This window comes from Beta vulgaris, chromosome 7 (genome assembly GCF_026745355.1).
Source record: "Beta vulgaris subsp. vulgaris cultivar EL10 chromosome 7, EL10.2, whole genome shotgun sequence".
Lineage (NCBI taxonomy): Eukaryota > Viridiplantae > Streptophyta > Magnoliopsida > Caryophyllales > Amaranthaceae > Beta > Beta vulgaris.
Genome location: NC_079208.1, coordinates 14,662,274 through 14,685,090, shown reverse-complemented (window position 1 = coordinate 14,685,090; position 22,817 = coordinate 14,662,274). Strand labels below are relative to the sequence as shown.

At 35.2% G+C, this 22,817-nt stretch overlaps 1 protein-coding gene across 4 annotated transcripts; it reads left to right on the top strand.

The window, feature by feature from the left end:
* The first annotated feature begins 5,319 nt into the window (after window positions 1–5,319).
* On the top strand, window positions 5,320–20,889 carry LOC104898779 (uncharacterized). 4 transcript variants are annotated; one of them, XM_010685883.4, is made up of 20 exons: window positions 5,320–5,745; window positions 5,855–6,790; window positions 6,882–6,950; window positions 7,033–7,234; window positions 7,351–7,435; window positions 12,372–12,449; window positions 12,555–12,623; window positions 12,732–12,816; window positions 12,928–12,987; window positions 13,082–13,134; window positions 13,208–13,374; window positions 14,204–14,369; window positions 16,785–16,842; window positions 16,953–17,009; window positions 17,089–17,334; window positions 17,978–18,039; window positions 18,768–18,824; window positions 19,671–19,764; window positions 19,927–20,067; window positions 20,408–20,889. In XM_010685883.4, the coding sequence occupies exons 2-20, from the start codon at window positions 6,020–6,022 to the stop codon at window positions 20,492–20,494; spliced, it is 2,607 nt and encodes an 868-aa protein (XP_010684185.1). In that variant the 5' UTR covers window positions 5,320–5,745; window positions 5,855–6,019; the 3' UTR covers window positions 20,495–20,889. The 4 variants fall into 4 exon arrangements, with proteins under 4 accessions (XP_010684185.1, XP_048503689.1, XP_048503688.1 ...); XM_010685884.4 differs by having other exon boundaries at window positions 5,321–5,745; window positions 12,735–12,816; XM_048647732.2 differs by lacking the exon at window positions 12,372–12,449 and having other exon boundaries at window positions 12,735–12,816.
* The last annotated feature ends 1,928 nt before the right edge of the window (window positions 20,890–22,817 follow it).

Sequence of the window (22,817 nt, the reverse complement as noted above, 5' to 3'; positions counted from 1 at the left end):
TTTCAAGGCCCAAATGGCTAGTGCCAATTATGAACTATGCAATTATTTTGAAAAAAAAAATCAGGTTATATGGGTCGGGTCAACCTGAAAAAACTGGGTTAAACAGGTTCAGGTTGACCCATTTACAACCCGTTTTAAAAAAATTCAGGTTAAACAGATCAGGTCAGGTTGACCCGATAATTTTCATATCAGGTTAGGGTTGATGATATTGACCCGAAAATTAAAACAGATCAGGTTCAGGTTAGGGGTTTTCAACCCGATTTTACTTGACCCGAACACGAACCCGACCCAACCCGACCTGATTGACAGGCCTAGTTTTAGGGATGCAACTGACAATGACTTGGGGAAAAGAACTTCTCACTTGGCTTCTCAGCCAAGTTAGTTTAGTTTAATTCTTAGTTTTATCATGTCTCGCTAGGCAGCAACTTATCTTTCCAATTGTATGAACATGGAGGTAATCACTCTTCCTTGTAATACGATTGTAGTCTGACTCTATCCTTTACTTATAATGAAGAGCATTTGCATCTTTTCACAATGTTTGTTTCGTCTAAACTTTAGTCTGTGTTCCACTCTTCGAGTAATCTCTAAAGTTAACTACCTTCTTTAAGTCATTGTTAGTCGTTTTAGGAGCATTTACACAAGCGAGGTTATTCAGTATAACCAGTAACCAGAGGGGCAACCCCCTGGCAAACCTAAAAAAATATAGGTTGTTTGACTTGTTGGTGAAGTGCAAAATCACCTCAGTAATATATTTCTAATTTTCTTGTGGCATTTAGAAGGCTTATTAAACTTTAATTTTTTGTGAAATCATACATTATCAATTTATCACTTATGATGATTTCACCCCCCCCCCCTGTCAGTATAATTTTTGCTCTTTCTTTCACTCAATCCTCTAATGTGGTCCAAACCGCTAATTTTCCCCTCTATCTGCTAACTTCCAAACACCCCACTACAAAATATAGGAAAAAACTAGCAAGAATAATTTAAGCTATTGGTTGTCTTCTCCTTTTAATCCCATTATTTAACTCAAAATAATCTCTACTTACGGGGGATCTCTTCTCAAATTAGTCCATCTCCCAATTTCTAATGCATTTCAATGACACACTCTAAATGATTTCGAATTCATTTCGACACACTCTCAACCCATATACTTGTTAAAATGTGTGTTGAAATGCATTTAAAATTCAAAGATGGCCTAATTTGAGAAAGGACCCCCTTATAGTTGGGATTATTTTGAGTTAAATAATAGTTGATATTAAATTGAGAAAGAGCCAGTAAAATTAATTATTCCTAAAATATATCTTAGAAATATAAGTATGTATAGTGGGTAGGGGTGTTAAATAGCGGGTACCTACCTTTTCGGGTACCCGACAATGCAGGTACCCCCCTTTTCGGGTACCCGACAATGCAGGTACCCACCTTTTCGGGTACTCGACAATGCAGGTACCTTTTTTTTGGGTAATTATCATTGCGGCCCATGACCCGCCCCGTTATAGCTGGGTACGCGCAAATCGGGTACCCGAATTTAACGGGTTGGGTTACCGGGTACCTGGAATTTTAATGTCTTTTTAGTAGTTTATTTAGTTACTAAACATCACTCAAATTTCATATTAACTCCCTGCCATATGTATGTCAAAGTTCAAGTAGCCTTAAAATGTTGAAAAGGTTGGCGGCAATATATTAGGGCATGAATATTGGGAGTCTTAGTGCTAAGTCTTGCAAGGATGTTTTGCTAGTGTGAATCAATATTTTACACCAAGACAACAAGAGTCTTAAAGTGGGTCTTCATTTTAAAAACTCTGATCAAGACTCTCCACATCTCCACGCATCAATCTATTGAAGCAAGTGGTCCACTTTTCTTCTGCCATCATTAATTGCCGTTGTTTTCCTTTTTTTTTAAATGGAAATGTTTTTTTAAATGTATGAAGATATTTTGTGAAACAATATTCTAATGAATTAGTGAATCGGGAATTGAGTCTGGGGGATATAGTGTAAAAGTAAGAGAATCTTGTATGAGTCTGAATAATAAAAAAAGTAGGTAAAAGTTAGTGGAAAATTGATGTGGCACAGTTTGAATTATGAAGTTGAGACTTAGGAATATACATGCCCTTATGCTTCAAACACAGTGGCCATCACTAAGGCAGGAGTTTCAATACTTTATATATTTTTACAAAGTTACGTATTTTGTTTTTCCAATAGGAAGGCTAAGACATGTGAACTAACAATATAATTAAAAAATAATAATAAAATAATAATAATAATAATAATAATAATAATAATTTGTTGGGTGTGAAGTTTCGACATAATTGGGTGCGTGATATTCTTTTTGACATTTGCGCCAAAGTTGGGATCATGGTGCGTAAGGAGGCTCCCATGGGCTTCCTTTCAGAGGCGGGAAAAGATCTTAGGCCTGCAGACCTTTTAGTTCTTAATTGGTACCAAGGTAAAGATGCATGTTTGGATGTGACTGGCATATCCCCTTTTGCTGGCATGGGTGCGAGCTCGTGGGCTCCTATGATGGCTTTGCATTATGTTGTGGAGAAGAAGAAGAAATATGCGTCCAAATGTGAGGAGTATGGTTACAAGTTCATCCTTTTTGCTTTCCCTATGTTCGGTGAGTTGGACAAGGAGGCTTCGGACACACTTTCACGCATGACGCATCAGGTCTTTCTTCACTAGTCACTCTAACAATGTTAAGGGTGGTGCATTTATCTTTCATCGAATGAGCATTTGTATTCAGAAGGGGGTGGGAACACAACTTTTAGAGAAAATAACAATCAAATTCAATATCAAATCATAAACAAAAATAAACATAAACAACTATCAAAATGAATAAATACTATTCTAATATGATAAAACCACAATCGTTGAGTAGATCTAGCACTTCTGAACACCCTCGTCTTTTACATCGCTGTCTGATGCAGCCTTCTGCAAGGGGGTCTGTCGATCTTTTGTAGTTTTGAAGTAGAACTAGATTTAATTCAATTGATTATAAATGAAGTCTTGACATTTGTTGCAACTCCCGCACAAATTTCGATCAACAAATTAACATCTATAATTACACAGAATCCCAAAAACAACGTCTCCAAACTCTCACATGGAGAGAGATAAAACCCAATATATGGGTAGATATAACCCAATATATGGGTAGAAAAACTTTCCATTAGAGAGAGATTAAAATTTATTAGAAACATAAACATAAAAAACTAGTAACAAAAGGAGAAATGGGGCTTATCATTGCGCAAAAGGGTGGTGGTAGCCCATAGGTTGAAAAGTAGGGTTTTGTGAGAGAGGAGAGAGAATAGAGAAAAAAAGTTGAGGGGATGCGACTCTCATCTCTATTACATAAGGGAAGGGGGGAGCAACGGTATCCTCTTTTGAACTGACTATTTTGCCCCCCTTCCCTTTCTAAATTACAAAAGGAATCCAATACCAACATGAGGGTCAAACAAAGCCATCAGAAATTAATTTTCAACAATCACTCAGAAATCACTTACAAGCAAAACTAATATACTAAAAACTTTACAAAAACTAAAAATTACAAGCAAAACTTACAAGCAAAACTAAAAAGTTGAGAAAATCACGTTGTAAAAATTACGCAAATCACTCAAATGATCAAGAAACTTTACAAAAACTAAAAATTAACTTACAAGCAAAACTAATATACTAGGACATCAATACATACAAAAACATTCACAAAATTCACTTACAAATCATTGTTCTCAATAACCATTCACAATTACATACTCATAAATATTACCTATAAACACAAATCTGAGAAAAAACATAAGATTTTGACAGTGATATCACACATTCGTCCATCGGCGATTTGCGAACATTCAAACAGGTATATAATTCTTTTAATCTTCAAAGTTATTTCACATTAGTCGACTATTATGTAGTTGAAAAAATGAAGATAATAGCAATTAGTTGAAGAGGGCTTTTATATAATTAAACTTAAATTTGAATCATTTTCATATAAAATCAGAAAACAAGATGTGTATGAAATTTAATTCATTTATGACACATTTAGTTCTTTTTTCTAAAACTTCCAATATAAAATTTTAGCCCAAAACTTTTGCAAAATATCCATGTTCAGAAATAAATTTTGAAAAACAAAACAATATCAAACCTTTTTGCGAACAACTTTTGCAACAATCCATTTTCAGAAAAAAAAATTACATTAATTTGCGAAAACCATTTCATGCGAAATCAGATTGTGTATGAAAATTTTAAAATTTCATTTCACATATAATTGAACTCAAAGTGTTAAAGTTTAGAAAAGAATTAAAAATGCCCATTTCATGCGAAATCAGATTATGTATGAAAAACTTAAAATTTCATTTCAATTATAATTGAAACTCAAAGTGTTAAAATTTAGAAAAGGAGAAAAATTAAAATGACCATTTCATGCAAAATCAGATTGTATATGTAAAATTTAAAATTTCATTTCAAATATAATTAGAACTCAAATTGTGAACATTTAGAAAAGGAGAAAAATTAATCTTCATCGATTTAAGTGGCGAATAAGTATATGGATCAACTGTTCCTGATTAACAAGCAATATTTTTTTATAAAAAATCCTCCTAAATTAAATCAGACAGGCAGTGCACAAGTTTTATTGCTCAAAATAAAAATAACCCAAACCAACCCATCATGATTCATTTAGATGTATCCTCGCACGCATCGCGTGCACAAAAGGCTAGTAATTTACTGAGGGATGGGAGCACAACTTGTTTCAAGACTCCCATCCAACCTTTTGTAGTATATTATTTTTATATTAAATAATAATAATCTCTATTATATAAGGCAACACATGGGGGACACCAAAAAATAGAAAAAGAAAAAAAAGAAAAAAAAAAAAGAGGATAACTAACTATTTCATTTGAATGAAAAAAGGGGGGAAAAGTAAGACATTTAAACTAAACATCAGTTTTTTGAGAAAACAAAATGTGAAAACAATTTTTCTACCCAATTAATTTTATTTTCTACTTCATTTGTTATCACACGTTATCGCACGCATTGCGTGCATGTAAGACTAGTCATAATAATCATAATAATAAAATATGATTTTATTACCCATTAATTTGAATGCGGGTCAACGGGTATTCGGGTCGGGTTTTTGAACACCTGAAGCTATGGCGATTGGCATCCGCCAAAACGGACTATCACTATTGAACCAAAATTCAATCTCCAATATCCACGTGTATTTCTGGCGGGCTCTATCATTTCCTACAAACTAGTGTTTCGAGCCTAGTCATGACCTTCCTTTTATTTTACCCCACATCATTTGGTGATCTTCTTCTCGTACCTTCCAAATTCCATGCTCTCGCTGTTAAAGTTCCCAACTTTTTTTTCCTTTTAAAACAATAAAACAAATAAATCAATTTTCTCTCTCCTCAGTAACAATTTTTCTTTTTCCTCCTCATCTTCCTTCCTCAAAATTCTCGACCGCGAAACTAGCTTTTTTCGTTTTCTCCTTTGCCGCTCAAAGACACCTTTCCTTTTAAAACCAAAATCCAAAACCCTAATTTTTTTTCTTTATTTCCCCCCTTTTTTCTCCTTCTTCATATAATTATATAATAATTTCCAGATCTGTTTCGTTTTCTCTTTTGTGTTCTTCTACTTTAATTTTTTTTATTAATTTCAATTGAATTTTTCATAACGGTATTTCCGCAAGATCTGCTATATTCGAAAATTAGTAACTGTTTGTTATGCAGATTCATATTTTCAACGTCTGAGAAGGTAATATCCAATCTAATTTGAATCTATAACCGATTTTAATGTCAGTTGTCATAATTTTTTTTCTTTTTCTGATAAATTTCAGTGTTTATTTCGCAATTTGTTAATCTAGGGTTGCTCGACGGATTTAACAATGGTTATTTATTGGAGAAGGATTTGACAGTGTCATTAATTGCAGTGATATCTAGTTTTCTTATTGGATGGTTTTATTATTACTCAATTGGGAAATATTTATAGATAGATATCGTAAGTGTTGGACACATCAAAGTCGTTTAATATGGGAGAAAGGGAAGTTTTTGTGCTTGCATTAGCCAGCAACAATGTCGAATTCGCAAATAATTTTAGAAATGAATTGAAGAGAGAGCTCTATTGTGTTGTGAATGACGCAGAGTTAGAGACATCACCTAGAAAGAAACTTGCAAGTGAAACGTCGAATGTGAATGGCGATGATATGTCATCAGAAGTTTTGGACCCCATTGTTTCGACGACGATAGAGAATGAGAACGAAAACGAAAATGAGAATCAGAATGAGAATGAGAATGAGAATGCATCTAGTTTAGAGACTACTACTAGCACTCATCCTGCTGACTTAGTTAGGAATAGTGATAATCAAGTTAATTCAGACGAGACAACATCGGAAAGTTCAGGGAATTCTTGCACCATGAGCTGTGGTGATGAGATGATGAGGAGCCGTGGTTGGACTGGACTTTCTACTTCCCAAGTTACTTTGGAAATCCCTGAACATGCTAGCACCACTGGGATTCGAAAAATTACACTCAAGTTTAGTAAAAGTAAAGAGCAATATGAGAGCAAATTACCCACTCCGGCAGCTCGAGCTTTCTCCAATGGGCTTCATGATGGAGATTCAGTAATTGATTCCAATGACGAGCTTGGGATGGATGATTCAAATGAGCGTTTCTTATATAATATGGAGTTGAAAATGTCGAAGAAGGTTGTCAGTGATAGCTACCCCACAAATGTTAAGAAGCTGTTGGCCACTGGTATATTGGAAGGAGCTAAAGTGAAATATGTTTCCACCTCTGGGGAGGTAGTTTTGCGTTTTTCTGTAATGATTCGTATGAAATTTTGTTTCTACACCTCTTTTATTGTAGACCTAACTTGCTTGGCATGGTTTCTAGAAGGAGATACCTGGAGAAATAAGAGGTTGTGGATACCTCTGTGGTTGTTCAGCATGTAACTTTACCAATGTAAGCAACTTGCACAATATGCTTGCTTTTGAATATAAGTCTTTTGCAGCCATTTTATGACTGTATTGATGATTATGGGCAGATTCTTAGTGCATATGAATTCGAGCAGCATGCTGGTGGAGCAAAAACTAGACATCCGAACAATCACATATTTTTGGAGAACGGGAGACCAATATACAGCATTATTGAAGAATTGAAGACTGCTCCACTTGGAATACTTGAAGAATTGGTGACTGATATGGCAGGTTCATCTGTCAATCAAGGTTCATTCCAAGCTTGGAAAGGTGATTATGACGTAATTAATTCTGGTCTTGCTACAATTGCTGCAGAATTATCTATTGGCTGCTATCTTGACGTTATTTTGCACAAAACCTTATAAACTATTCTATATTTGCTTCAGACAGTCTTCAACAGCGCAATGAAGGGGTTCAGACTGAAAGGAGATATCAAAGTAAATATTCTAGCATTCCGCTGACACATCTGAGGTAAGATAAGCCTTCTATTTTCTTTTTAGTGTAAAGTTTTAAATACTTATGTCTTTATATTTATGTAGAACTGTGATATGTCTTTATACATATATAGGAAAACGGTCAATAAATCGAATTATGAGATATACACAAGCCTTGTAAACATATGGCTTTATCTTGCAGTTGAATGTAGGGTGTCATCTTGCACTTAAACACCACCTTATGTTGGAACGCGATCAATCTTTTGTCAAATATGCCTCTTAGATTTTCCCCTTGAATCTTCTCTCTTTCTTTCATTTTGAATTCCGACTCTAAAACTAGAAATCCTTCCAACATTGATTGAGCAGAATCAACACCAATTATTAGGTGAAATCAAACTCAATGTCTTTTTTATTTAAGAAGGAAAAAAGGTTATGCTTGAAAACCCTAGAATACGAAAGTGCAAACCTCACATGTTGTGAGCTTTCATTTGTGTTTAAACATTACTAGCCATTTGATTATTGACAGGACGGGGTTTTCTGTTCATGACCATCAATTCAAGGAATTCGAGTTAGGGTATGTTCGGCAAAAATCACTGGTGTTGTAACGATTAGGTCATTAGGTATTACATGATAGATATTAGAGGTTAGATGACCAAATGGCTCTTAAAATGATGGTTTATAGTTCTTGATTTGTAGAAGAATTTGATGTAAATTATATTCAACACTCAAAAGCTACATCAAAATTTAGAGAATAATCTCTATTCCAAAAGCATGAAAACATATGTGTGCTTGTTTCAAGAACCTTTTTCTTTTAATGGGTAAGAAGAAATGCCCTTGTACAAGGCCTCACCCGGAGGCCCATTACAAGCTAGACACCCCTAACTTCCCCTAAATCCTAAGCAAACACTTTGAGTAGGAATTGAACCCTAGACTTCACTATGGAAGAAGGGAAATCTCACCACTTGAGCCAACGCCAATTCCTAACCTGTTTCTAGAACATTATGGTTCCGAAAACCCGTTATTGTTCTCCATTTTGTTTACATCAATAGTTTTGTGTTGCATAATGGAAAAATTATTGGCAAACAAGACCAACATTAGGGTTTTTGACATAATTTCTACAGATTTTGGCACAAGTGGGGTTATTTTTACAGATTTTGGCACAAGAATTTGATGTAAATTATATTCAACACTCAAAAGCGTGATATGATGAAAAACCACTCTGCCATACCATATTGTTAATATTGCTACATGGGAATTAATCTCGTGAAATATTATATAGGTAGACATGAACATTGTTGAAATCTTTGTTAAAGGATGCAATGCTAAGCAAGGTTTCTAATTTGGTGCATGGGTATATCACATTAGGTAAATTATCACTTTAATCACTTGCAATTTTCTATTGTGATCGAAGTTTCTTGTATAACAAAATTTCACTTTGATGGTTTTATGTCATACTTTTAAAATTTCAAAAGTTTGAAGAGCCACCTTTACTTTGTCTTCAATAATTTCTGAATGTTATTTTAAAGTCCAAATCTTGGTTTTTTTCTGACCTTATTGTATAATTTCGCGAAAGTTTCTTCTAAAAATCAATATATCATTAAATAATAGGAAAACTTCACGAGATCAATCCGAACTATTGGCCCTCTTCACATATTAATCCCAAATATGATTTAGCTCATATTAATCCCATCTTTATGCCTATCCTTCTCATAATGAAGTTAGCTTACCCTCTACATTTTTAAACGGTTAGAAAAAAGTTATTTCCCTCTTTTCTCTCCTAAAATCTGGTCTCTTCCCCAATCACTCTCTTTCGACTCTTCAATCAACCCACAAAATTACCAATGATGCTTTTTGCTCGGCTAGGTGATTAACAACGACGTCTTTAGGGGAGGGGGTGGAATTGGAGGTGCGATTGGAGCCGGGAGGGGTTAGGGTTGAGGGGGGTGACGGGGGCGAGAAATAGAGAGAGTTTGGATTTGAGGGGATTTTAAGGAGAAAGAAGATTGTTAGTGAGGCCGGAGATGGTGATGGTTTGGACGTCTTTAGAGGAGGAGAGGAAAGAGAGGGTGGCATTAGGAAGTTTGAAAGCAACAGAAATGGAAGTGTTGATTTTGGGGGTGGTGGAAAAAAGGAGCGGTTTTGATTTTAGTGAAGAGGAGTGTGTGAGGGAGAAGGTGGAGGGTTTGGGAGTGGAGATGGTGACGGAGGAGAGTGAAAAGAGGCGGGATATGGACGTGGATGCCATTGTTGTTGTTGTGGTGGACTGGTGGTGGTGGTGAAGAGAGAGTGGAGTTAGACTATGTAAGTAAGAATTGGATTTGGTGTTTTTGTTGTTGGTGTTGTTCGATTGCATTGTTGTTGGTGTTGCTGCTGTTGTAACAAACTTGGCCTGTGCATGATGGTCTGATGCAGTGCCGATGGTGAGAGAGAATGTAGAAGCACATAGGGAGGAAAGAGGAAGGAGAAGGAAGAAAAAAAATGAAGGGGTCTGCATTAATGAAATTACCGGTTACAATAGGTAGTTAAATTGGGAAGATTGTTTAGATTAGAGCACCCATATAGTTAAAATCATTGTTGAGATTAATATGGAAGAGAGCAAATGGTTTGGGATTATTCCCGTTAAATTTTTCTAAATAATATTTCATAGTGTCTTTAATTATTAAGAACGATTGGCTGCATATTTGCTTTGTTTCGAATGTTATAAAATATCTCACAAGTTTACACAAAACTTCTATATATTTTGATGAACAACTTAAAACTTGTTATAGAGAAAAGTATTTGAAAGATGGCAATGCTATACTCACTCTAGAAGAAAAAGAGAATGAGAGGCATAGGTGATCCTTGATTCCATAAAAACAGGAAACACTTTTGTGAGACATATTAGTTATTCCCTAATCTATTTGTTACAGGGTTTTGGCTGTGTTTGTACTTTGTACTATTTGTGCAATGGGTTTTTGTGCTTTGAATTTTAACTTATAGAAATAACTTCACCCCTTAAATGTATCACTTCCTTCTTTAAAGATCTTCCTAGTTACTATGGCAATAGAAACCAAAGAAAGGAGGTGAAAGTGGGTCCTGATTTAACTTTTTTGGGTAGGAGAGTGAAAATTGGTTAGAGATGGTGGACCGAAATGGGTCCCATATTGTGTGGTAAGGGTCTAAGGGAAGGGTAAGTGTGAAAATAAAATCTACTTAAATGGAAAGGAATTATGGGATGAAGAATTTTATGGAATAGATAAAAGTAAAAAGTAGGAAGATTATGTAAAGAAAGGAGAGATTACATGTATGTACTTTATTCGACTATTTCGGAATAATGTGGGAACTTTTTAGAAAATTCGTAATATTTTCGGTAACCTTCTCATGAAGTTCTATAAATGTGGAAGGTTTCGGGGGCTCTAATTTAGTAATATGTACTTTTGAGAAGTCCTGATGATTTTCTATTACACAAAAACTTCGTGATAATCTTGAACATTGTCCAATAAATATTAGAGTTCTTTTGAAAATCTTGAGAAGGCTTTCTTATATTTATTTTGATTGAAGTTTGTAGTATTAGTATACGTGTTTTTTTGGATCTTAGTTTTGTGAAGGGTTTGAATATTTCAGATTTTTAAGTTACTATTTTTGTGATTATCAGCCATATTTCAGATTTTTTGGAGGTTTTTTTTTAAAATTCGTTGGAGAGAATAATTTTAAGTTTTTAACTGCTACCTATGCTTGCAAATCTGTTTTGTGCTGTTGACTTTACATTCTAAACAAAATCTTGCTTTACATGTGTGGTGTGCTATTGTTTGATCATCAAAGTGAAACTATTTTTATGAGGCTAGACCATCAAAGAGCAAATTTGATAATTATGGATCACCAAAGTTGAATTTTGCCATATAGTGCACTAAAAGGGAAATATCGAAATCTTTTGCCATATCTAAGTGCACAAATAAGGAATTATCTAATGAGTAGAATTTTCGCGGTCATTCTTGATTTTGTTTCTTAGTGTGTGATCAGCCTTGGTATCTCCGCCTTTTCATTTATGTATGACCTATAAAACATTGATTCAACATTTCTCTACGCTTCGACTCCCTGCCTCCTTCCCTTTGTTCTACTTGCTATTCCTTCTTTGTTGATCTGTTTATATAAATTACAGACGGATTAATATTTGTAGGCATTTCTTAGAATAATATATCCAGAAGATGGCTGAAAGCAAAGAGTATGGTTCTGTTGAATGTGGAATTTATTTTGTTAATTTTTTTCAGCGGTCCATGAGCTTTTTTTTTAGTAATTGAGATAATTGGGTATATCTCTTCTCGGTTCAATTTTTTACTACTAATGCCTTTTCCAATGCAAGTAATTTTAGTTTTGAGATTTACTTTATATTACTTTACAATCTTTCTCCATTCAACTGCTAGATATCAAGCTGGAATTAAGTCTTCCGTGTTTTGTTAACTCTCTAAAGGGAGAGGAGATAGGACGTGGACCTAGTGGGCTATGATGCATCATTCACTTGGTTGTGATCTATCTAACTCCAAGCTCCTTTTAGGCAAAGTGATTGATTGGAACGAAAAATTTATGATTGTCCTTGTATTTCTTCTCATGATTTTGAGATTATTTCTGTAGCATCATGATTTATTAATTTCGTTTACTTGGAATTAAGAATCGTGTTTTCCTGTATGTCTTAGTTTTTTTTTTTAAAACCTACAATCTGGTTGTCTTTGATTTGCTTTTAGCATTATATATTTGATTAAAGTGCGTCAAAAACCAACAACAAAAATAATGGAATTTTCATGATCTACATGATACAGTTCTGGCTCTCCTTCTAGCTTATTCATTTGGAATAAGGAACTTTCGGAGATTTTATGATTTTTATGCGTCTTAAGACACCAAAGCAAGCTCCTTTTAAATTGATTATAATTCTTGACTTGACGTACCTTTGAATCAGTCACTATCCTGACATACTTCTTCTACACTGATAAATTTGTCAGCCTCACAACTAAATGTATGGATGATGAGCAAAGAGTATTCAAACGGAGAGTGTTGTCCACGAAACCCGTGGGGAAAAGGTTGAAATCTAGAAGTCTATTTCATTCTCTTTGAATTTCTGATATTGTTTGATGTATGAGTTGATGTTGGCTGCATTGTTTATCATTGAGATTCTTTTTTTGTAGGTTAAATGATTCAACCTCATCTTGTACGGGGTCACAGAAGAGATGTGGTGAAGGTAGCATCAAGAAAAGGTGATTGATGATTCTGTCCACCTCAGTAAATTTGCTTTTGTCATTCAGAGATGCTTTTTCCTGTGTGCTTTATGCTCTGTTTTGAACCTTTCCATCTGGCTCGTGTAGCAGGGATAACGATTTGCATCGGTTGCTCTTCCTGCCAAATGGGCTTCCGGATGGTGCAATTTTGGCTTATTATGCTAAAGGACAGGTACACTACTTTGTGCAATAATGTTCTTTATAATAGGCTAGTTCGTGTTCAGTATTTTTGTATTTCTTAGTTTTTTCATATCTTTCTACTGTGACATCGTTGTTTATACAGAAAGTTCTTGATGGTTACAAGCAAGGTAATGGCATTGTGTGCGGGCACTGTGAGTATGAGGTAAACCATTGAATCCTTTGATTACATTGATCTTTATGTTAACCTCTGTGTTCTGGGGTTTGTAATGATTACTACTCGATCTTATGAGGTGCAGATTAGCCCTTCGCAGTTTGAAGCTCATGCTGGATGGGCTGCCAGAAGACAACCGTGAGTATTGTTAAGTTGACATTTGGTTGCATTTGTTGAGATTAAAATATGACCTATTAAATTGTATCTGCAGCTATCGTCACATTTATACTGCCAATGGGCTTACACTCCATGACCTAGCCATGTCACTGGCTAATGGACAGACCCTGACTACGGGAAACAATGATGACATGTGTACGCTATGTGGAGATAGAGGAGAGCTCATTCCTTGTGCCGGCTGCCCTAGGGCTTACCATCAAAGTAAATCTCTTCTCATGATCTCTGATATTCGTTATTGTACGCTGTTTTATTACGAGGTTGTAATACTTCCTTTGCTGGTTATTGATCATCCAAGTTGCATCTCAGCAGCGGCAATTATGTTACATTGGGTTTTTCTTTTTTTCTGGAACAACCTCCATAGTCCATTCTATTGTCTATTTAATTGTAAATTTGTGAAAGTCTTCGACTTTCTCCCTCTCTTGCTGCAAGCGAGGTTCGAACTGGTGAAGAATTGTTCCCCTTTGGTCCCAATTGTTTGCATTGTTTGGCTTTTGAGGATAATGTTCTTCTAATTGTGAAGATATATCTTGGAAAGTTAGAATGTTGCATATATATTTGAAGGGAAATTCACAGAAACAGACACTATAAATGGGTCTCATCTTTGCAACCACCAAATGAAGAAATTATTTATGGCGAGATGAATTCCCCAAATTTGCAGTTGCCACTTTTCTTTCAATCAGCCGTCCACCTCTTCATAGTTACTCATTGAGTTTTATTTTGCTTTTGAGTAATTTTCCTATTTATCTTGTTTAAAACATTAAATTTAAGAAAGTATAGTTGATGAAGTTTCCATAATGATCTCTTGAATATCGCTTAATGTTTCTTTTAATGTTATTGTGACGAAGTGAATAAGTTTTATACACCCTAGATACTGAGATTGAGCATTGACATCATCTCTGTGTATTAAATCTTAACTATTTGCCTCAGCGGATTATGTGTGAATTTTTGTCCTACTTTATCTCGGTAATGTCCAAGGACATACTTGACATCACATTGAACTCATTTTTCCATTGTTTGGATCCGGTTCCAGCCTGTCTGCGATTGGAGAATTCCCCAGTGGGCGATTGGCGTTGCTCTAATTGCAATGATAGAAAAGCTGATTTAGACTCTTCAAATAGTTCTAAGCCAATAGTCATCAGGTTGACACGAGTTGTAAAGAATGCTGAAACTGTTTGTGGCGGCTGTGTTCTCTGCAGGTTGGTGGCTCTTAGTGATTTTTAGCCTTTCCTATGCTTCCTTAGTAATCCTCTTGCTATTCATCCTAAATATTATATGAATGTTTTTTCTGTAATCCAATGAGAAAAAGTTATAGATATATTATACTTCATGTGTTTGGAAATACATGCAACATTTACATGGTAATCACTATTCATCCACCAACTTTCAAGTGGTCTTATTTGATTCGTCTTAATGTATACTTTTATAATATTAAATTTTGAGTTTTTTTGCGGGGATATACGAGGGTAATAAGGCATTTTGTTGGGATATACCTCACTAATTTTTTTTGTGGGGATATACCAACCTAAATTTAAGTTTTCTCAAAAGGTACCAAAAACACTATTTTCGGCGAGAATGTCAAATTTCCAGCGTTTGACTTGCTTAATTACTCTTTGTATAGTGTGTGATATTCAATTGCTTCTATTAAATTCATTTTCCTTCAACTTCCTCACTGTCACTTTGTGGCTCAATCACGAGTTCCTACCAAGCCAAACGCCGAAAATTTGAATTTTTCGCCGAAAATAGTGTTTTTGTACCTTTTACAAAACTTAAATTTAGGTTGGTATATCCCCACAAAATGCCCCATTACTACCTTGGTATATCCCAGCAGAAAACTCTAATAAAGATATTAAGGAATAAAGTAGTTCATTTGAAAGCATGTAGGGAGGGAATATTGGATGTATTTAGTAACGGAGGAAGTATATTATATAGAATTTCCAAAAAATATACTACAAACAAAGCGTTACAATCTCAACCTTAAGTTCATGTGAGAATGCATTACACGAGAAATGAGAAAAGTTGTGACTCTAATGAATAAGTGATGTGACTCCAACCTGTGACTCGAAGTGAAAACTTTTGTTTCACTAATGAAGATTTTATGTGACTCCTACCTTAATGTGACTTTAATGAAGAAGTGTTGTGACTTCAACCTTTCAAAACATAAACTGATAGATTAATTTTCTTAGGGGGTGTAATTATGTTGTGACTCTTATTAATAAGTGTTGTGACTCTAATGAGGAAGTGGAGTGGCTCTTAAGTCTTTCTCGTTTCTCACGTAAGATGTTCTCTCATGTGATCTTACCCCTATATATATATATATATATACCCATGTACTTATATATATATATATATACCTATGTACATATATATATATATTTATATATATACATATATACCCATGTACTTATATATATATATATATATATACCTATGTACATATATATATATGCATATGTACATATATATGTATAAAATACGTAATTAAGTCAACTATACTTAGATTTGAGTAAAATCAAAAATTTCCTCGGTTATCTTGTTAATATTCATAAAACAAAAAAAAATACGCATGCACTTAAAAAAGCAATATCATTAATGACTAAGTTTTTTTGTCGTAAACTAGGGGTGAAGCCCAAGCTGGCCTCTATGGAAAATATTCTCTTGATCCTACCTACCCAGCACAAACACAAGCAAATACACTAACATAACATATAAATTAACTTTTGCAACAATAATAACTTAACTGTCCTTTAATCAAGATTAAGCATGGAAATATGAAGTCTTTAGATTAGGTTAATCTTTTATATAAATCATATGGTATTGTTTACGTTGCTCAAGTAATCTGTTGCAATTTGCTATCATCAATTTTATTCTTCTTAATGGTACCTTACCAATGGATGAAAAAACAAAAATGTTTTTTTTTTTTTCACAAATAGTTGAAGAAACTTAGGTTTTGTGTGTGTTCTTGAATTCCAATTATGAGTGATGTATACCACATTGGACTGAGATTTTCGTATTTCCAGAAATTCTGTAGAGTTTTACAATTTCTGATCCGGTGTTGTTACCCGATCCAAAGGATACCCAATAATATGACGTAATAAACCAGCCTAAGGGGAGGGCCACAAATAGGTATTGCAATTAGTCTATTAGAATTAGTTTGAGGGGGAATTCAAAGAGTTAGAGGAGGATTGCCGGGGGAGAAGACATCCACAAAATTCAACAGTTATCATAGATTGTTTAGCTTACATTCGGAGTGATTCAAGCCACTCAAAAGCTTGATATTGTTAATTATCCGTAATTTTCTAGTTTAGTATTCACAGTCATCTTCTCTACTTCCATTCCTAACGTATGTGAAACATTACTTAATGGTAGGATCTCAACCTTGAAAATATTGCTACCATGTTAAAATTGAATCCATGTTATAAATACACTTGGACTAAGTATTAATTTGTACGATCAATTTTCTTCATCTCCTCATTTTCATGCTTTATTGTGTTGAACTATTATTTATGTCATGGTGGAGAATTGTTTTTCTTATTTTATAAGAATACATAGTTCCATTGTTTCTGGCATTAAAGTACTGATACTTATGGAATTTCTGTGATTATTGTATGCAGGGAACATGATTTCAGTGTTGACAAATTTGATGACAGGACTGTTATAATATGTGACCAAGTAACAAACACTACCACTAATCCATTCTACATATTTTTTTCTTTTTCTTTACCACTCTAACTCCATTCAGGTTTTGATTCTCACAAATGTTGGTTACTTTGTCTCTCCAGTGTGAGAAGGAATATCATGTTGGTTGCTTGAGGGGTGATGGGCGCTGTGATCTGAAAGTGCGTTCCCTTCTACTTCTTGCATTATTATGAATTCTAATTGACCTTATCTCCTAATATCTAGCACAAATTATTGCAGGAACTTCCTAAGGACAAATGGTTCTGCTGTAATGATTGTGACAGGATTTATGTTGCTTTGAGGGCCCTTGTCATAAGAGGCTCAGAGATGATCTCATGTTCAGAGTCCATGAAATTAAACAGGAAACTTCTGGTGAGGGGATTGAGCGAAGTTGCTGATAATGGTATAGAATGGCGTATACTGAGTGGAAAATGTCGCCTTAGTGAACATCTACCTTGGCTTTCTAAGGCTGTTTCTATATTTCGGGTGAGGATCTGCTTCCTATTAAATTTGTTTTGCTGGTATCGATTTCTATTATCTTGTGTGGTCAAAACTTGTGATATCGATTGGAGGATGCAGATTCCCCTCTGTCTCATCCTCATCTATAATCAAGGTCATTTAATACAACAGTTATGTCTTTTGTTTTATTTCATTCTTTTTGGTTTGAATGTGGATGATTCTTTGCGTCACACTTGCGTGGGTACCTACCTATTAACATTTGGATGTTTCCACATTTCTTTCTGTTTGACTCGGTTTTGAAGCTTCCTGTAATTTTGACCCAAAATGAAATTGAATTGTCTTCATCCATGTTGGAGTGTTGAGAATCTGACACGGGTGCTTGTAGAGTTTTAGTGAATTGTTGAGCTTGAGTAAGATAAGTCCTACGTATGTGCACGTGCTTGTGGATTAATGTGTGCATCCTCTTTCTTTGAGGTTGTGAATAGGTGTATTATTATTTCTCTTGCCTCTCACTCCAATCTCCTCAACTGTCAAGGGGCTTCTTTCTTTCTCCAAATTTTGGGAATGTTGAGATTTGAGAATGTTCTTTAAATTTATCGCTCACATACAGTTGCTGCTGTAGTCATGGTGGTTTATCTGCATAGTGACTTTATACTTCTTTTGTATCCAGGAATGTTTCAGTCCTATAACTGCAAAGGCTGGGCGTGACCTCATTCCTGTAATGGTCCATGGGTAAGTTTTTTTCTTTTATGTTGAGTTACATGCTTTTGGATGAGTGGTAGTACTGGCAGTATCTGTGACTCGTCCTTCACTTTTGTTACATTCTTCTATTGCCCGTGATGGATTCATAAGCTATTATGATTTTGTCTTTGTGTCTCTATAGTTCCCACTACTACTAGCAAACATGTCATTCATGCCCTAGGTCTGGGACTTGTCTTAATCAGAAGCAACCTGTGTTAGTCAGACTCGGATAAAGTGTCTACTTGGATATAGGTTTGTCTAGGTGTCGTGTCAAGACACTAAAGGAGTTGACACATGATACCTGAGGTAAATGAAGGTGTTCAAGTGACAGAGGATGCAACTACTGATGGTAGTTGTAGGGTTCAGTGGGGAAGAGGCCCACAAGTTAAGAGGAGCTTATGTTTTTTCCTTTTTACTTTTTGTTTCCTAGGTTTCTCTTGGGCGGATCTGAGAGACTGAGACTGTTTAGGTATTCTATATAATAGTCGATATGGATGAATGTTGACCAAAAAGAACATTTATAAGCAGAGTTGGGTTCATTACTAGGGTGTAAATTCCTGTCAAGTTAATGGTTAATAACATGCGAGCATTGGTTTTAGCTATTAACTTAATACTCAATACCATGGCTATGATAATGATGTATATCAATTTCTCATTGCTTAGGTGATAGCTGTTCTGTTAGCTGATATTAACTCGTCTTGTTGTTTTCATCTCACCAGAAGAAATATTTCTGGCCAGGAGTTTGGAGGAATGTACTGTGTACTCCTAATGGTCAAGTAAGTTTTTTTTTTCCAGTATCCTGTTTTTATATGTTTGGCAAATTGTATCATGGTCTTGAAGCAGATTCTGAACATACAACTAATATTTTCGAAAATACCTGTAAAAACATTTGAAAATACGCTAATAGCATACTTCCTCCGATTTTTCTTACGTGCAAGTTGCAATGTTTTCCACTTTTGACAATTCTCTATTACTTGCAACGTTTCTACTGTTAGCAATATGTTCTCTCTTTCTCTCTCCTAGCACATGGGTTCTTTTTTAGTCTCTTCCCCTCCTTGGTCCTTGTGCAAAATCAAACTTTGCAAGTCAAAATAATTGAGGAAGTATATAGTTTGGACATATAAGCAAAAGTTTTGAAGATGAGAGGTTTTTCCAAGATCAAATTTTTTTCCTGTATTAGTCAAATTTATAATCCTCAAAACGAAGTTTTGCTATGGATGTTTACTTGTATATTCTTTTATAGTATACCTATATGATCTACTCAATTTACCTCCATGTTGCAAAGAACATTGAGGTATAATAAGCAAAGAACACGGAGTTATCATAAGAACAATATGTGGATGCACAAAATAAACTACTTTGCTCTAGATTTTTACTTGTATTAGCATGTATATCAACGAGAACATGAGATGGTATGTTCTTCTATATTTAAAATTTTTACTTTCTCAGGCTGTGATGCTAAATTGCTAATCGTGATCCCAGTCACATGATATGATGACCTACAAGATTGGTTTCTAGTCTCATTTTTGCTCTTTCTCAAAATAGGTGTCCTGCCAATGTGAAAGATTTGACTTCTTTTCATTGGGAACTTATATGATAAGTATATGTTCGTCTGTGTGCAGGTCAGTTGTCGTGTCAGCTGGTCTTCTTAGAATCTTTGGTCGTGAAGTAGCTGAGCTTCCCCTTGTGGCCACGAGCAAGGAATATCAAGGAAAAGTAAGCATTTAATCTTGGTTAAGATTGGTCTCATGAATTGTTGCTATGCTTTTCCTGTTCGTTGCTTTTTGACAAGTCTCTGAAGTGGGCATCATAGAATCTTGTTGAGTCATTTTCATGCTGGATAGGTTTAATATTTTGGATTCATTGCTGTTGTGGCAGGGATACTTTCTTGCGTTATTCTCTCGTATTCAGAAGTTACTGAGTACCTTGGAGGTGGAAAATCTGGTGCTTCCGGCAGCAGAAAAGGCCAAATTCATGTGGGTAAATAGACTAGGTTTCAGAGATATGAGCCAAGAAAGAGTAAGTAACATCTTTATCTATATCAAACATTGCATTTTGCAAGACATTGTTTATAGTGAAGACAAAAGCAAACTCCCTATCCTTGGAAAGCGATAACAATTGCTTCTTTCGGGGTACATATGTGGATCTTTTTTGCTCTTAAAACGATCATGGTGATATCCAGTTTTCCTGTTTATTCTCCTCCCCCGTATCTGAATAATGCATTAGACCAAAACTCTAATGTAGCTGGGAGCTGTTCAATGAATTCCTGTTTTGCTGCATTTTCTTTTTAGATTATAAATTGGTTCCTGGAAGTCATGGAGTTCAACAGTATTGATTCGTGCACTCTTTTTTTCAACAGTTGTCTGTATATACCAGGGAGTTTCAGCTGACAGAGTTCAGTGGAACAGTTATGTTGGAGAAGAAAGTGGAGCGAGTTATTGATTGATGTGGAATTCTTCCTGATTGCTGTAGCCGTAACTACATTCAATAAATTCACACCACGAGGAAAAGGAAAAGAAAGAAATGAGAAGTGAAACGAAGTTAGATTTAGGAATACTTTTTTTTGTTTTTCCGTAGGAGGCTTTAGGTCCTGGTCATCTCCTTTTTGGTCCGCTTTTGGTGTTATATAGTTTTGCTTGAGGATTTAAGTTGCCTCTGCACACCTTGGAAAAGATGAAAATAGAGATGGAGTGATAGTGGAAATAATTCCGTTTCGTGTCATTCTGATATTAGTTGTCTCGGTGGTAGTAGTTCAAGTGAAAGCATTTCTTTGTAGATAAGCTTATTGGAAGTGTCAATGCAATATTTATTTTAAATGAAAGCATTATATTTATAATCTCAGCAAGTTCTCGCAATGTAACTTCAGTCTTATGAGACATACTTAGCATAATTTATCTCTGCAAAGCTCGTTTCTTAAATTTGCCAAGGCTTAGGAAGTGTTTTTTTTTTTTAAAAAAAAAAGAGTCCCAAAGGAAACTATATTTCATTAATAAAGTCATATGGTATTTATAATTGACAATTAACGATATTGCAAATAGATTGAACAAAATAAAACAAGAATTAACTGCTGAAGGTTTGAGAATCCAAATACATAGATATAACAATTTGGCATATTCTCGTTTGTTATCTCATACAACTTTTTGAGTAGATAAGTCGTCACTTCATAATTGTTTAGGGAAGAAAATTCTTGTGTTGATTTCGTAATTTGAATTCGATCAATAAACATCAACCTGCAAAGACCCTATTAAAGAAATCATCCACACTTGACAAGCAGAATAATACAAAAAACCTCTCACTAACCTGAGAGCACTTCTCTCTAAGAGAGTGTTTACTTAAAAAATCAAAAACAAACATCACCAAAACCAAAAAAACACCAAAACCTTCCACAAATACCAACCAAAAATCTAAGCGAATAACAACAAAATGGAAATAGCCCCAATGATTAACTTGGTCCAAGGTCAAGGACCTACAATCCGAAGAGTTGGACAAAAATTCAGTGCAATCGATGGAGATCTTGCACCAGAAGACAACCTTCTACTAAACGCAGTAGTGGGAAAAGTTAAAGATGTCCGAGATTTCCAAGAAAGAACAATGCAAGACTGGGTATACCTAAAATGGACAACCCACGACGAAATCTCTATCAAAAAAGTGGGTAAGCTATTTTTCTTCTTCTGTTTGGATAACAGAGATAGAGAAAATTTAGCAGCACTAGGCTCAGCTAGCTATAACGGAGCTAAGCACATAATAATCACGTAACCTATTCATTTTACACTAGCGGGATCTATGTTTAGATGGACATCGGAGATTACCTCGTGACGCGTGCCCAAAGCTAAGTTCACGAACGTGTTAGCGCTCTTGATAGTCCTTGTCTACGAAATCGGAGTCTACAATATTAACGAGATTTAAGTTAGTTCCTAGATAACCCCTTTTTTTTTATAAAGTAAACAATTTAAATAGTTCAAATAACTTTAAAGAAATTCTTAATGAACTTAAGAGAGTTTATAAAGTTTTAGTTTTTTTTTTTTTAAATAAAGGTAAAATAACAAAAATCATTTAAAAGGGAAAGGGGGTCCTTTTACTGATTCAAAGAATCAGTTTTGTAAAACCAAGAGAAGAAAATAAAAAGGAACGAAGGAGAGGGGAAAGACAGGGGAGGCGACAGGGGGGTACGAAGAGGAGGCTCGACGCAGGGGTTTGGTCGGCGCACGGCGGTTCTCAGGCGAAGGGGGAAACAGGCGGGTTTGCGGCTGGGTCGAGGGTGCTGGGCGACAGAGGGTCGAGGCTGCGAATGGGCTTGGCTGGGCGCGGAAGTGGGGCGGTTTTTGTCGCGGTGGTTCTGGGTTGGTCGGATTTTCTGGGTTGGTGGTTCGAAGGTGGTGATAATGGTGGGTTTAGAATTTTTTTTCTATTTTAACCTTTAAAAATCAGAATTTCAGAAATTAAAAAGGGAGAGAGAGAGTGAAGCAAACCTTTGAAGTGGTTTTGCTTGAGGAATCTGATGAGATTGAAGTCACTATTTATAGAGGGATTTGGTCAGAAATTTTTAAGCTTGATCAAGTCCCATTAATGGAGGCTATGGTGTAGGGAGGTGAAGCTATCCCTAAAATCTGATATTAGTTGGGAAGATTAAATTTTTACTGACAAGTATTGCAAGTTGCTGAACTAATTAATTCTTTTACTGCTTATTTTTTTTTTTTTTGAAGAAGAGGAAGGAGGGAGGGAGGCGGTGAAAGAAGCTGATTTTCACTCTCTCTTTTTTTTTGTTTTGT